Source organism: Mus pahari, chromosome 16, assembly GCF_900095145.1.
Source record: "Mus pahari chromosome 16, PAHARI_EIJ_v1.1, whole genome shotgun sequence".
Classification (NCBI taxonomy): Eukaryota; Metazoa; Chordata; class Mammalia; order Rodentia; family Muridae; genus Mus; species Mus pahari.
In genome coordinates this window covers 27,349,556-27,365,881 of record NC_034605.1, presented here as the reverse complement: position 1 = coordinate 27,365,881, position 16,326 = coordinate 27,349,556, and the positions used below count along the sequence as shown (strand labels likewise).

The 16,326-nt window shown below is 45.6% G+C and overlaps 1 protein-coding gene and 3 non-coding genes across 4 annotated transcripts; all 4 read left to right on the top strand.

Annotated features, from left to right (window-relative positions):
• The first annotated feature begins 343 nt into the window (after window positions 1–343).
• Window positions 344–2,843, top strand: Abt1 (activator of basal transcription 1). Its single transcript, XM_021215936.2, has 3 exons — window positions 344–637; window positions 1,702–1,901; window positions 2,049–2,843. Exons 1-3 carry the CDS (start codon window positions 373–375, stop codon window positions 2,409–2,411), a joined length of 828 nt encoding a protein of 275 aa, XP_021071595.1. The 5' UTR covers window positions 344–372; the 3' UTR covers window positions 2,412–2,843.
• Window positions 2,844–9,709: 6,866 nt separating this feature from the next.
• Window positions 9,710–9,782, top strand: Trnav-aac. The gene has a single exon. It is a non-coding gene; the product is annotated as a tRNA-Val (tRNA).
• A 203-nt stretch (window positions 9,783–9,985) lies between these two features.
• Trnaa-agc lies at window positions 9,986–10,058 on the top strand. Its single transcript has one exon. It is a non-coding gene; the product is annotated as a tRNA-Ala (tRNA).
• An 899-nt stretch (window positions 10,059–10,957) lies between these two features.
• Window positions 10,958–11,030, top strand: Trnav-cac. The gene has a single exon. It is a non-coding gene; the product is annotated as a tRNA-Val (tRNA).
• Window positions 11,031–16,326: the final 5,296 nt, after the last annotated feature.

Here is a 16,326-nt window from a genome sequence, read left to right as displayed (position 1 = left end):
CTGTAGACCGGGCTGGCCTCGAACTCAGAAATCCACCTGCCTCTGCCTCCCGAGTGCTGGGATTAAAGGCGTGCGCCACCACGCCCGGCCATACACATTTTTTAATAAAATTAAAAATCTTCCGTGAGAGCTTGCCTCAGATGAGGGCTGCGTGCGACGGAGGTATTCTACCGGGACTCACATCCTGCGGCTCCCACCCCTTCTCCTCTCTCCAGTCTGTTGGGCCCGCCCCAGCCCCGCCCCGCCCCGCCCTGCCGTAGAACGGCACCCAGGATTTACGTCACTTCTTGGCCCGGACCGCAGATTGGCTCGTAGGATGTGCGTCATCAGATGGAGACAGATTCACGGCTGTCGCGCTCCCCGGATCGTGCCATGGTGAAGGCAGGAGACTTGGTGGAGGAGCAGAAGACTGCGATGGAGGAAGAGGAAGAGGAAGAGGAAGAGGTGAATGCTGAGGCGGCAGAGGAGCAGGAGGAGCCCGAGGACGCGGCCTGCAGCGGCAGCAGCGGCAAGAAGAAGAAGGTGGTTCCGGGCATTGTGTACCTGGGCCACGTCCCGCCGCGCTTCCGGCCCCTGCACGTACGCAACCTGCTCAGCGCCTACGGCGAGGTGGGACGCGTTTTCTTCCAGGCCGAGGGTAAGCTCTGCGTCGGAAGGAGAGGGTGGCGAGACGGGCAGGCGGGCACGACTCATTCTCTTGGCTGTGCACGGATGAGGCGTGGGGTGCTGGCTCTCGGAAGGCTGTGGGTCCCTCCTTGCTGCTAAGTATGTAGCACTCAGGTTCTTTAGGTGGCAGGCAGGGGCAGGGAAGGGAAATGGAGGGGGTGAGTGGGTAGAGAGTGCTCTAATAAGCTCTGAAAGATACCCTCGATTTTCTTTTCTTTCTTTTTCTTAAAAATTTATTTACTATTTTTTCTTATGTGCACACACCAGAAGAGGGCATCAGATCCCATTACAGATGGTTGTGAGCCACCATGTGGTTGCTGGGAATTCAACTCAGGACCTCTGAAAGAGCAGTCAGTGCTCTTAACCACTGAGTCATCTCTCCAGCCCTCTCGATTTTCAAATAGTCCCCGAAACTGTACGATTAGCCTCCTTCAGCCTCTTGCACCTTTTTTTTTTTTTTTTTTTTTGGACAGGGTTTCTCTGTGTAGCCCTTGCTGTCCTGGAACTCACTCTGTAGACCAGACTGGCTTTGAACCCAGAAATCCACCTGCCTCAGCCTCCCAATTGCTGGGATTAAAGGCGTGCACTTACGCTGCCCGGCTCTCTTCCACCTCTTGACAATTTGGAAATGGAGGTGGGGACTGGTGTCGTTCTTGGTGCCGTTCTTATGTTCAAGAAGCTGTCATTTGGCCGGGCACTTTGGAGGCAGAGGCAGGCGGATTTCTGAGTTCGAGGCCAGCCTGGTCTACAGAGTGAGTTCCAGGACAGCCAGGGCTACACAGAGAAACCCTGTCTCAAAAAACAAAAACAAAAACAAAAAAAAACCCAAAAAAACAAAAAACAAAACAAAAAACAGAAAACAAAAAAGAAGTTGTCATTTGAAGGGAGGAATCAGTTAAAGAAAGGAGAAGCTGCACCTTACAGACAGCCGCTTTCCATCAGCAACTGTAAAGTAGCGTCTAAACAGTTTATGGCTAAACTGAGGTGTTTCTCAGTGGGTGCCTGACCAGGCTGTTCATTGTGTTTGGCCTACAGACCACTTTGTGAAACGCAAGAAGAAGGCAGCCGCAGCCGCAGGAGGGAAGAAGGGAGCTAAATACAGCAAGGACTATACCGAAGGCTGGGTGGAGTTCCGAGACAAGCGCATAGCCAAGCGAGTGGCAGCCAGTCTACATAACACGCCCATGGGCTCCCGCAAGCGTAGTCCCTTCCGTTACGACCTGTGGAACCTCAAGGTGAGGTTCTCAGTTTGTCTGCCACATCTTCATTGCCCCCTCCAGCTCTAGTCCAGGCACCCCATCCTTCCTGCTAGCTCTAAGCAGCTCCCAGTTTCTTCTCCCGTCCTTCCCTATCTTGACCTTTTCTTATTTCCCTGCCCACAGTATTTGCATCGTTTTACTTGGTCCCACCTCAGTGAACACCTTGCCTTTGAGCGCCAGGTACGAAGGCAACGCCTGAGAGCAGAGGTCGCCCAAGCCAAGCGAGAGACTGACTTCTATCTTCGAAATGTGGAACAGGGACAACGCTTCCTTGCAGCTGATGGGGATGCTACTCGGCCAAACAGCTCCTGGACATTTACTCAGCGTCCCACTGAGCAGGAGCTTAGGGCCCGGAAAGCAGCTCGGCCAGGAGGGCGAGAAAGAGCACGGCTGGCTAACGTCCAGGACCAGGCCCGCTCCAACAGAGGGCTCCTTGCCAAGATCTTTGGAGCCCCTCTCCCTGCAGAAAGCAAGGAAGAACCATAGCCAGTAAGGGACTCCTGATGGTGGAAGAAATACCTACCAGCCCTGCGCCATTCTGATCTGCTTCCTGCAGAGTATTGACCAGCTAGGCAGAAGTGTTCTCTATTCTACACACCAGGAATCTGGTAAAGGGCTTTCTCTTTGTTGGTATCTTTCACCTACTGTGGACAAGCCCTGTAAGTGCCAATCTGAGAACATGTCCTATCCAGGGAAGACCGCTGTAGGCGCCTGATGCATTTTGTTTGATTTCTGATTTATTGCCTGCCTCCTTCTCAGTGGACAGCTAACAGTTTCTGGCTGGAAGAGTGGACTTGCCTTCCACTAGGGTAGTGGTCTATGGTGTTTGTTCACTATGGTGGAAGGCTGAATTAACAGGAATTGGATTAGCAGTCCAATTTGAGGTTTATATTTGAAAATAAAAATAATTTATTTTTATATGCTTTTTAGTTTTTTCAATTCAGTAAGTTTCAACTTCTTTTGAAGCCACACATGCTGCTCAGTTACTTTAGCATAGGCATGATTCTCCTCCACCCATGAATCTCAGTTACTCTAGCAGACAGGATCCCAATCCTGTGTTAGTTGGGGTTCTCTAGAGTCACAGAACTTATGGGTAGTCTCTATATAGTAAGGGAATTTGTTGATGGTTTACAGTTTGTAGTCCAACTCTCCAACAGTGATCAGTAGCAGCTGTGAATGGAAGTCCGAAGATCTAGCAGTTGCTCAGTCCCACAAGGCAAGCAGGCAAAGGAGAGTCTTCCTTCTTCCAATGTCCTTACGTAGGTCTCCAACAGAAGGTGTAGCCCAGGTTAAAGATGTGTACCACCATTCCTAGATATGGGACTTTGTCCTAGATGACCTTGAACTCAGATCTAAGCCTTGCCTTAGTCTCCTGGGATTCATAGCCACTATGCCTCAGTATCTCCATGCCAAGATCCAAGTCAGAAACTTGTGTATCTCCCAACCTCAAGATCAGGATCACAGATGAGCCTTCCAATTCCTGATTGTAGTTCATTCCACATATAGTCAAGTTGACAACCAGGAATAGCCACTACAATCCACCCCTTGTCAACTTGACACAAATAATATCTCATGTTCACATGAAACAATAATAAGGTCATGAATATGCCTAGCATGATATAACTATCCCTTGTACAATCAGAAATGCATTTGTAAATTTACAATGGGGCAACGTCCCTTGGGAATATTCTTTTAGTATCTCAAATACCGATTGATGTCAAAGAAATTAGAAGGATGACAAATGTGTTCTTAACAAAAATAAAATGGAAGCATTCATATTACTTTATAATCCTTGTTTCTGCAACTGGTTATGTGACCTTAGCTGGTATTTATAACTACCTTCCTCTACTACTCATTCTGTATTTCCTCCACCCTCAGCAAGCACTTCAGCAGGTCTTGGCTCATTTCCATACCTTCATTCCTGATGGGTCTGTGTCCTTTGTCATCCTGCTTGGATTAGGCTGTTGTAGTTTCCCATTGACTTTAATCACAGGACAGGGTAGTACTAAGAGACACCTAAGGGATCTCCTCCACTCCAGACATAATCATTCATAACCTCCATTATGGAGAGGTAATCCAGTTTCCCCATGGCAATCTGGATCTGTCACTTCCTAACACTGTTATTTCTTCTTTTTGCCTGTTTCTTTTAAGGGCATTAGAAACCCAACATGACCAGGGGGAAGTCTGAGCTTCCAGCTCAATGGGATGTTTGTTGTGGCTCCTGGTAAGAGCACTCCCCCCTCTGGAACCAAAACTTTTGGGCCAGCAGAACCTAGACACAGTTACAGCACCAATTACATGGCAACATGGAGGGCTGGGGCAGAGTTCTTCAGAAGGCAGCATATGCTTTGAATCAGCATCTGATATATGGTACAGTTTCTCCCATAGCCAGGATCAGTGGGTCCAGGAATCAAGGGGTAGAAAAGGGAATAGTTCCATTCACTATCACTCCTAGTGACCTAGGAAAATGTGTATAAGCCACTCATAGATCCTGCCATTCCAGCCACTTTTCCTATCTCCATTCTCCCTCAGTCCAGCCCACACCATGGGTCTATCACATGGACTGCCTTCCTCAGCACCTTCTGAAACTTCTCTTCCAACAGCCTGAACCCCTGGCCCCTTGTTCCTTTCCTCACAAGTTCAAGTGCATTTCTCCTTCAAGATTAAGTCACATAGAATGCCAGGCTGACTTCCCCTCCTAAGGTGAGCATCCTGCTTGTGCGGGGCTGGAGCACTCTCTGGGGTAGTTCCTCTTGTTTTACAGTAATGTTGATGTTTTACCCAGGTGTTATAAGGATGAAGATCCAACGTTATCTTTGACTCTTTAGGGTTTCAGTTGGGTAAATGTTCACTAACTCTTTGAGTTGCTGTGAGGAGAGGTTTTATAAAAATCCTAAGTAATACACTTTCTGCACTCCACTCCCTGTGAAGTTTGCTTTGAAAACCAGCTTGGAAAGTGTCATCTACTTGTGACAGTGATAAGGAGTGTCAGGAAGTTCTTGATCTGAACAGTCACAAAGGTAATAAAAGGCAGAGTTACATCTTCTGGGACTCTGTAAGCCTACTCTGTCCACATCAAGCCTCTTCTACAGGAACAATGGTAAGAACAAAGTGAAAGTTAACTAATCTGTGGTGGTTATTCTGTGTGACTAGAGCCCAATAATGAAACATTGACAAAAGCAAGTGTTGACTGGACTTTGTGCAAGCTTTTAATCTTAGTACTTGGGAGGCAGGAGGTAGGCAGATCTCTGTGAGTTCAAGGCCAACCTGGTCTATATAGTTAGTTCCAGGACAGCCAGGGCTACATGGTGAAGAGAAAGTGGGGAGGAGGAGGAGGAGGAAGAGAAGACTGACTCAACAGTGTTTTTCAGGCCCAGAAAGTGCCTTGTGACTTCATTGCTAGCTGTAGGATCTGTGGTGTGCAGTTATAGTCAAAGCAAGCTGACTCCTACTTGTAATGCAGTGTGGAGTCGTGTGCAGTTAAGGAAGGTCTTTGTGCCCATACATGCTGAATCTCAGTTGGCAGTATGGGCTATGGACTAGTTGATGTGATGGCTATCCCTGGAAATTAATTACAGACTGATGAGGGTTAAATATAAGGAAGAGTGCTCTCATTTTAAACTAATTAATTAATTAATTAATTAAGGTTTTTCCTGACTAGGTTTCTTTGTATAACCAACCATCCTGGCTGTTCTGGACCTTGCTTTGTAGTCATGAACTCATGGAGATCCACCTGCCTCTGCCTCCTCCTCTGCCTCTTGAGTGCTGGGATTAAAGCCGTGCACCATTAGTGCCTAGCCTTGCTCTTTTTTAAAAATTGATTTTCTAAAAAAAAAAAAATGTTTTCTTATGTGTATGGGTGATTACCCTCATGTATGTCTGTGCACAGTGGGCATTACATCCTGATGCTGACAGTTGTGAACTGATGTGTGAGCGTTAGGAGCCCAGCTCATCAGGAGACCCTGCAGTAACCACTGTCATTTCTGTCTCCAGGTTTCTGGGAGTGATGATAAAACCACTTCATTTAAGCTGCTTGCTGCGGAAAGATTCCTAGGCTAGCTCTCTCATCACTCAGTATTGGAACCTTATGTCCCAATGCTCTGATCTACCTGGTGAAAAATTCAAGTTAGCGATGGCTGGCTGTGTGCCAAGGGTCACTGGGGTGCACTAGGCCAAATGGAAATGTGTTTTCTGTTGTTTATCTCCTTACTAAAGATAGGCCCTGCTGTGTAGCCTTGGCTGGCTCCGGCCTGCCTATGGGGACAGAATGAATTCTCAATCCGACCTCCCCCTCAAAGTAACAGGCAGGTTGTTCCAAATCAGACCTGGAGAATCTCCCAATAAGCGGCTTCCAAGTTCCTCCCACTGAGGTCAGGGATTTGAATTTGTCAGTGAAAGGACTCAGCAAGTAAAAGCACCAAACCTCATGAGCTGAGCTTGTTCTCTGGTAGAACGGGTGGTTGAAGGAGAGAACCAGCTGCTGCATTTGCCCTGATTTCCACAGTGGAGCCAGAGCTTGTAAAAGAATTAAAAACAAGAGTGCCCACAACAGCTAGGTGGGAAGCTGGAGGGTAGACAAATGTCAGAAAGGCCCATAGGTGTCATCGACATTAAGAAGGTCACTGACAGAGCATCTAATCATTGTGATCCGCCCATGTCAAGAAGCTCTTCAGAAAGCTGCTTTCTGAGAAGTTTATCAAAAAAAACTCGGTCACGACTTGCATTAGGTCATTGCACACTGGGAAGGTCGGGGGAGGTGCAAAAGGTTTCTGAAGGTAAAAATAAACCAGCACTGGTTTCATAGGCAGCACCCCGTTTTGCAAGGAGAGTGCCCAGGTGAGGATTCTTGGCTTTGTTTTAAACTTCCCCTCCGGAATGAACACGAAAACAAGCAGCTCACCCTGCTCAGTTTTCTTTGATAAACAACTGTTGCAGTCCACGTAGAAACAAGCTACCACGGCTCATAACCAACACAGAGAGAAGCTTTAGTGGGGAAGTGGGTGGTTAGGCATAAACACTACGCAAAAGCGCCAAGTAGACATGAGAAGTGGGACCTTCCTGCGGCTGGGAGGCGACGTGGATGAGTTTCTGCCCAATGATTGGGGCTGAGACCAGAGGAGTTGTACTTTTCCTTGGTCTCTCCACCAGGTTATGTGGTCCTGAATCCTGTACTACTCTGTGTGTGCGCCAAGCCTGCTTCCTGCGCTCTCCGTTGGGAGGACTCTCTGAATTTGTCCTTAAGGAGACATCCACACCTTGAGAGGATCACCAATGCGAGGGAGGTTGGCCACCTCGCAGTCAGTGCGCGACATACCGAGTCACCAAATTCTCAGCACAAAGACTATCCAAGAATGTCAAGCGGGGGTGGCTGGTGGTGTGTGTGTGTGTGTGTGTGTGTGTGTGTGTGTGTGTGTGTGTACGCGCGCGCAAACATGACGGCGGCGGCGGCGGCAGCAGCAACCAAGCAAGGGAGCAAAGCAAAATAGCAGGAGTGGGTTTTTAAGGAGTAAAGGAGGAAGTCCATGCTAGAGTCACAACTCTGATAATCTGGCATACATTATCGGGGTTCTCAAAAAGTAACAGGCCAGAAATCTGAAAATTCTGAGAAACTTCTTTTTATTTTCATGGTATGTTAGAATTCTACTTTGTATCATTGATGAATACACTGGATAGTTTTATGTCAACACAGGCTGAAGTCATCTGAGAGGATGGAATCTCAAGAAAATGCTTCCATAAGATGTGTTGTAGATAAGCCTGTAGGGCATCTTCTTAATTGATGGAGGAGGGCCTGGCCCTTTGTGGGTGGGGCCATCTCTGGGCAGGCGGTCCTGGGTTTTACAAGAAAGCAAGCTGATAAAGCCGGGAAGCAACCACCCTCCATGGCTTCTGCATCAGCTGCTGTCTCCAAGTCCCTACCCTGTTTGGGTTTCAGACCTGACTCCCTTTGATGATGAACTATAATGTGGAAGCGTAAGGCAAGTAAACCCTTCCTCCCCAGGTTTCTTTGGTCATGGTGTTTTATCACAACTCTAGAAACCCTAAGACAGTGTATAACTAAAAGCAAGGTTGGAAGAGGATATGTGTTCCTGGGTACAAATCCCAAGGACAGTGCCATTGTTTGGGTTGCCCACTTCCACCTTTCTAATAGACCCTGTGTGGCTGGTGCAGGGGCAAAGCATTTATAAGTTCACACCCGTGGACTCTTCTGCTTTCAAACACATTGGTACTGAGCATCCTGTTACCGTTATTCCTCAAGCTATCTTAAAATCTCTACCACCTGCTGAAAGGAGACAGGGTGAGCCTCCAACAACCCATCCATCTTTGCATCTCTAAAGCAATGCCCTGAAGGTTGAGTGACAGCCTGGCACTTACTTTCCTATCCCTCACACTCATTAGGACGACTCCTCATATAATCTCTCACTTTTAAGCCCTCGTGGAACTTCGGTGGGAAAGTCCAGATGCCACCACCTTCCCCGGGGATGATTCATGATAAAAATGCAGCTTACCCTGTGGCGTTCCTCTCAGGGACTACACCGCATTTTAGAACACTCTTCTGTCCCCTAGATGAACCTTGGTTTTAACGCTGCATGGCCTCAGAGGCAGACTGAGATGGTGTTACCCCTTCATCAAGACAGGCATGTTTAACCATGGAAGGAGAAATTACCTCAGTCTTCCCAGCCCCCTGCTCCTGACCACCCACCTCCCCTGCACCATGCACAGTCCTCCACTTCCTCAGCCTCTCCTGCACCATGCACAGTCCTCCTCTTCCTCAGCCTCTCCTGCACCATGCACAGTCCTCCACCTCCTCAGCCTCCCCTGCACCATGCACAGTCCTCCACTTCCTGGCCTCCCCTGCACCATGCACAGTCCTCCACCTCCTCAGCCTCCCCAGCACCATGCACAGTCCTCCNTGCACCATGCACAGTCCTCCACTTCCTGGCCTCCCCTGCACCATGCACAGTCCTCCACCTCCTCAGCCTCCCCAGCACCATGCACAGTCCTCCACCTCCTCAGCCTCTCCTGCACCATGCACAGTCCTCCACCTGACATAAAAGAGAAAAAAAAATCAGGTTAGGTGATTTTCAAAGAAGACAATAATCTATGAAAATGTGCCCAACTCATGAGTAGCCAGGAAAATGAGACCCAAAGCCCAATGAGTATACCTCACTCCAGTCCTCCAAAAAGGGCTAACCATCCTCAAATATAGAAAAGATCGGAGAGGCATGGAAAAAAGAGGATGCTCGCACAACTTTGATGATTTAAATTTTTACAACCATTAGAGGTATGACAATTCCTTTAGAAATTTAGCAACAGTCATGGGTTCGTGTTTGCTCTGTTCATGGTTATGAATTCTTGTCTTCTGAGACACCCATGTCTTCACTTTCAAAATTATTCATAATAACCAAGATACAAAATCAAGCTACTGTCCGTCAATGGACAGGTGAAAACATAGCAGGCACACATGGAACTTTAACACTCAGCCCTTTATAAAGAGGCTCTGTCACCTGAAACCACTAGAATGAAGAAGCGGAGAACATGAAGTTGAGTGAGGTTAAACCAGCCACAGAGGGACAAATTCACCGACAATGTGCAATCTCGGTGCTCAGGTGGCGGTAGTGGAGTGGCCCACCAAGGGCTCTGGATAGAGTGAGACAATCACCTTGGTTATTTCAATTTAGTTAACCCATAATACAAGTAAATATAACAAATGCTAACCACGAGCCAGTAAGTAGGCATGTTTTAAATGCATGTCCTGAAACTAGGAAAATTGGCTAGCTGTGGGCGTTTCCGTAGTGTAGTGGTCATCACGCTCGCCTAACACGCGAGAGGTCCTCGGTTCGAAACCGGGCGGAAACATGGTTGCTTTTTATCACTTTCTCTTGTGCATTTAGACTCTCAGTTCACACTTTTGAGCAGTTAGAAGACATCAGTTTCGACCCTATGTTTTTAGCTTTGACTGATATATTTTCGTGGACCCTAGCCATAGCAAGTATCTTGTATAAAGACTACCGGAGACACTTCGCATAAAAGAAAGGACAAAAGAGATGTCCTCTCGTACTGGGGGATTAGCTCAAATGGTAGAGCGCTCGCTTAGCATGCGAGAGGTAGTGGGATCGATGCCCACATCCTCCAGCTATTATATTATTTGCGCACCACGTTTCCACCAACAGCCTGAGGCTCCCGCTTGACGCAAACTCAATTTATGCTTTCTTCTCACACTCTAAGCATAAACTTTAGTACGCCCTTCACCACATTCTCACTTTCCAGTTTCTCAAGTCCACATCATGCTGTCATGTGTTCATTTGACAAACGCTTCTGAGTATCTCGAGTCGATCAATTCAACAGACACTGGGTCAAAACCTATTCGGTAGTATGTATTGTTTGTATGCATGTATGGATGGATTGGAGGGTTGTTCTGATGCTCACGGGAGCTACCCATAGTCCTGTACTGCCTACAGCATCGCGCACCAACCTCCACTCGGCCTGAGTGGGGATGTAGCAACCTCCGAACAAGTCTCAATTTTCCACGTCTAAATTCTGTAAAACAAAACAAAACAAAAACAAAAAGAAAAACAAACACAAATACAAAAACAGCCCTGAGAACCTTTCCTTAACGGGTTGCTGTAACTATTTGAGCCACCTGCCTGGGTTCTCTCAAAAGCTCTCCAGTGTCTACAACGTTCTCCTCGAGGTGTCTCCGGGTGATCAGGCTCTCCCAACTTCCAGCCCGCTGTGTTTTATGCGCACGCGTCTCAACGCGGGAATCCCTACACCGAATCAGCGGGAATCCTTCGCTAAGCTCTCCCCTCTGCCGCGCCGCCTGAGGAACATTTTTTTTTTTTTTTTTTTTAAATTCCTTCCCTTCCCTCTGCCAGGATCTCCCCCCTTCTTTCCCTTGATTTTCATCTTTGGTTCGCGTTCATTCCTTATGATTCTTTCCATTAGTGCGGTTCTATATCCTCTGCATCACACTTTATACAGTATCTGTCTTACTTTGTATAATCAGAAGTTAAGATTAGAGCACCTGTCACGTTTCCGTAGTGTAGTGGTTATCACGCTCGCCTCACACGCGAGAGGTCCTCGGTTCGAAACCGAGCGGAAACACTCCTATTTTATGTTCCCAGTCACAGAAGAAGAAGGTGCACAAAATCCAAAGATTAGCCCTGCCACTTGCTCGCGACTTCCACGAACACCTTTGTCTTCCAGGCGGCTGGAACATCCTGAAATGGTCGCTTTTTAACCTAATTGGTGGACCATCTGACCTGAGTCGCTTCCTGTGGACTCTCTGGATTCCCCACTACCTTTCTTTTGCTCCGGAATGTGAAACAAGATCCTGGACTGCCCGCCCCCACCTTCCCAACACCACCTCCCTCCCGAAGAATGAAGAGCATGCAAGCCTTGCCTGGTCCATCAGGGGAAGACTCGTCCTAGTTAGTAGTGCCTCACAGCTGAGGGCCAAGTCCGAGGCCCCGGAACAGGGGAACCAAGGGAAGTGACCTTTAGGCTACAGCTGGGTGAGGGTGAGAACAAATGAATGAATGTTGGGGCCAGGGTGGGGTGGGGAGGGGGGAAGGGGCAGTGCGGGGTAGGGGGGCGGACGCCCAGTTCAGGTTCAGAGACAGACTTCAAAAACAAGATGTAGACAATGATCTGTTTCTTGGTAAATACAAATTGTCATCAGGTCAACATAGGAAAGAAATTGCTACAGTAGACTGGCTTAATTAAACTTCGTTAATCTATGACAAAAGGATTATTGTGGGGACTGAAGAGATGGCTCAGTCGTTACAAGCACCACTAGAGGTCAATTTCCAGCAACCACATGGTCGCTCACGACCATCTATAATGGGGTCTGATGCCTCTTCTGGCATGCAGGTGTACATGCAGATAGAGCACTCGTACATTAAAAATAAACCTTTAAAAAAGCAATGAACTATTGCTTTGGGGTTATGAAAAACTTGTGGAGAGAAAGACAAAAAAAGGTTAGTTAGGTGTGAGTTTTAAAAGAATATATAATCAGTAATCCTGCTATTATTCCCTCCTGTGTAATGATCTTAATCTGTTTCTGAATAATGCTTTTATGGTGGTTGGTTTTAGAGACTATGTAACCTGTGGCTGTGAGATAATTTTCTTCTTGCGTAGAAAACTTTAAGAAGCATAAAATAAGGGAAAAAAATCAGCATTTAGCATCTTCCATCAACTATAATTGTTATCTGATAAATTTATATTTTAAGTAAATAATTAGAACCCTCCCAAAAAAAAGAAAAAAGAAAAAAAAGGAAGAGAGAAAACTTTGTCTTAGTGGGCAAAAAAAGTTGTTGGAGCTTGCTTCATCCACCTTGTGTGTACGTGTGTGTGTGTGCGTGTGCGTGTGCGTGTGTGTGTGTGTGTGTGTGTTTTCCCCTTTCTTGCTGGCCCCAGAGAATTTAAGTTTTGCTCCCTCAGAAGAAGTCTGCTGAATGACTAATCCCCAACTCCACACTCAGCCTTCCTTGGTTTACCCTTGCTGCCAAAACTCAACTGGATTATGTGGAATAAACTTAACAAATCTTTAAGAGTAGTTAAGGGCATATAGAACTGGAAACCACAGGATATTGTGTTGTAAGAGGAACGTCTCTACTTGTGTAGTGTACTAGTCGCTGTCTCCTAGAGTAACAGAACTTATAAAATTAACATCTCTCTATATGTAGAGAGGGGATTTATGAGAATGACTTATAGGCTCTGGTCCAATTATTCCAACCATAGGTGCCTATGAATGGAAGGTCCAAGAATCCAGTAGTTGAATCCATAAGACTGGATGTCTCAGCTTTTCTTCAGTATATGTCAGACTCCCTGATAAGTAGGCTCTAGTGCCAGTGAAGAAATGTGCTTGCTAGCAAAGTAAGAGCGAGCAGGCAGAGAGAAAACAATTGCCTCTTCCGTGTCCTTTCTATAGGCCACAAGCAGAAGGTGAGGCTGAGATTAGAGGCTGGTCTTCCCATGTGAGAAGATCTGGATTAAAAGTGGGTCTTCCCACTACAAAGATCCAGATCCGAAGTCCATTTCAAATGTAATAACTAAACAAAAACCCCTCATGGGTTTGCCAGCCATTTTTTTTTAAATTTTAATTAATTCCAGGTACTGCAAAGCTGACAACCAAGACTAGCCATCACATGTAGACACTGATGGAAGCAGAGGGCACAACAGAATAGTATGTGCAGAATAGGATACAGTCAATAGAATGAGCTTAATGGCTATTCACTTGTTCATTCACTCATTCAGCCAATGAACAGAGAAGAGCAGGAAGGAAAGACTCCCGAGGGAAGTGTGTGCCAGAGGAGTGGAGCATGAGGTAAGGGAGGGGCACGGGGCAGTTGTAAGTGAACCTGCTCCCTCAGCTCAGAGGGTCTGGTTTAGATGAATCCCAGAGAGGTGTGGACGCCATCATTCTGGATATGAACTGCTTCAGATGCAGCACTAGCTGCTAGGGTGCAAAATCCAAGTGATGCTTTTGTTCTTTAAAGCTGCTGGTGGATACAGGATGTATGGAGACTAAGACTCAGCAGTTGTAATGTGAAGTTGCTGATGGGAAAGGCTTTTTCAGTGCAGCTGCAAGTCTCTCAATCTCTTACCAGAAAGCCCTGACATCCAATCTCAGAGAGGACAAGAAGTCCTTCTTTTCCACCCAGGGTCTATTAGGTGCTTATATAGCAGGCTGACAATGGGTGACATATCCATTGACAGGACAAACATATCTCCTTTTCAAAATCACCTCAACTTCTCTATGTTCAATGACAAAAGCGTTCTCTTCAGAAATACAGCTTAACTATCAGATTATGGGGAGTAACCAATAGTCCTGGAAATAGCCTGTGATGTTGAAGTTTCCATGGGGACTCTTAGGCCAATGTCTCAACAAGATGTAGCCCAATCCCGACGTTGGAGGTTTTACTTGGTGTGATTAGATGCCTAGTTATGTCACTGTCTCTATTATTATTGGTGATTCCGATTAGAGTCTTTTCATATATGTATATTTTTAGGAAGTTTCTATAGTAGTAGGTTTCCCTATGGTTGTTCAAATGGCCTTTACTCCTAGTTATCCTTCTCTGTAGTCCCTCCTTTACCCTTCTCTTCCAACAAACTACTTATTTAATCCTCATTTTCTATTCTATTTTTCTCCTTGTCCCTCCATAACACTATATCCTATTTGCCCTTCCTTGGGAAATCTCCTTTGGCCTATTCCTCTCACCAGTTAGCTGCAAATTTCAGAATATAATTTCTCTTAACAGCTGTAATAGAATAATATTCCACTGTATAAATGTACCACATTTTCATTCCTCATTCATCAGCTAATAGACATCTAGGCTGTTTGTAATTTCTGAATATTATGAACAAAGCAGCAGTGAACATGAATGGGCTAGTATCTCTGTAGTGGGTTAGTCCTTTGGACATGCCCCAAAGTGGTATGGCTGGATCTTATTAGCTTGCTTGCTTGTTTGTTTGAGACACAGTCTCTCTGCATAGCCCTGGCTATCCTGTAACTCACTATGTAGACCACCAGACTGCCCTTAAACTCACAGAGATCGTCCTGCTTCTGCCTGTCAAGGGCTGGGATTAAAGGCATGCACCACCATGCCCAGCATTAACTTGATTTTGAGGTAGATCTATTTCCAGCTTCCTGAGGAACCGCCACACTAATTTCCACAGTGGCTGCACAAGTTTGGACTCCCGCTAACACTGAGTAGTGTTCCCTTTTCCCCACGGCCTCTCCAGCATGTGCTGTCATTTGCTTTATCGATTTTGGCCATTCTGACTGAGGTAAAATGAAATCTCAAAGTAGTTTTAATTTGCACTTCCCGGTAGCTAAAGTTGTTGAGCATTTCTTTGTTTCTCGGCCATTTGTATTTCATCTTTTGAGAGCTCTCTGCTCAGTACTGTAGCTATTTTTAACTGTGTTATTCTCTTGATGCTCAGTTTTTTTTTAACTTTATATATACTAGATATTAACCCTCTACTAGATGTATGCTTTGCAAAGAACTATCCACATCATATAATCTCGCCATTTTGCCAAATGACAGTGTCCTTTGCTCTACAGAGGTTTTTAGCTTCACGAGGTTCCGTTATACAAATCTTACTGCCTGTGCTGCCAGTGTCCTGTTCAGAAAGTCCTTTCCTGAGCCAATGAATCCAAGCCAATTCCCTTTTGTTCTTCTATCGGATTCGGGGTATCTGGTCTTGTGTTGACATCCTTTGTCCACTGGGAGTGGCGTTTTGCGCAGGATGATGGATGTAGACTTTTTTTTTTCTTGTATATGCAACTTACGAGTTTGGCCAGCACCGTTTGTTGGAGATGCTGTCTTTTCTGCATTTTGTGTTTTTGGCTTCTTTGTCAACAATCAGTTGTCCATAGGTGTGTGGATTTACGTGCAATCTTCAGTTTGACTCTATTGATCTGGTTTGTGTGGACACCATGCTGTGTTTATTCCCACGGCTCCATAATACAAGTTGAAATCTGGGGCAGTGATACTTTTAGTGCTTAATTTACCGCTCAGGGTTGTTTTAGCTATCCTCAGGGTTGTTATTTCCATATGAACTGATAATTGTATTTTTTTTCCAATTTCTATGAAGAATTGTGTTGGAATTTTGGTGGAGATTGCATTGAATCTGTAAATTGCTTTCGATAAAGATGTCCATTTTCACAATTCAGTTCTACCGATCCATGAGCATGGGAGGTCTTTCCATCTTCTAGTGTCTTCTTCAATTTCTTTCTTCGGCGTCTTGACGTTTTTATTTACACATCTTTCACTTGTTTCATTAGGAGTTATCCCAGGATAGATTTTAAGAAATTGTTAAAAGTACTGTGACCCTGACTTCTTTCTCTGTTTGCCATTTGTATGTAGCAGGACTACGGCTTTTTATGTGTTAATTTTATATTCTGCTATTTTGCTGAAAGAATTTATCAGCTACAGAAGTTTCCTGGTGGAGTCTTTAGGAGCTTTTAGGTATAACATGTCATCAACAAATAAGAATACTTTGACTTCTTCCTTTCTTATTTGCATCCCCTTGATGTCCTTCACTTTTAATAATACTCTTGACTTCAAATACTGTATTGAGTAGATTGGAAAGAGTGGGGTTCTTGTCTTGTTCCTGATATTAGTGTAAATGCTTTGAGTTCCTCTCTGTTTAGCTTGATATTGGCTGTGGAACTGCTGTAAGTGGCTACTATTATATAGAGATATGTCCTTTGCATTCCTAATCTCTCTAGAACTTTTATCATGAAGGGGTGATGAATGTTGTCAAAAGCCCTTTCCTACATCTAATGAGACAATGGTATTTCTTGTCTTTCAATCTGTGGTGGATTATGTTTATTGATTTACATATTTGAACCATCCCTGCATCTCTGGGATGAAGCCAATTTGATCATGGC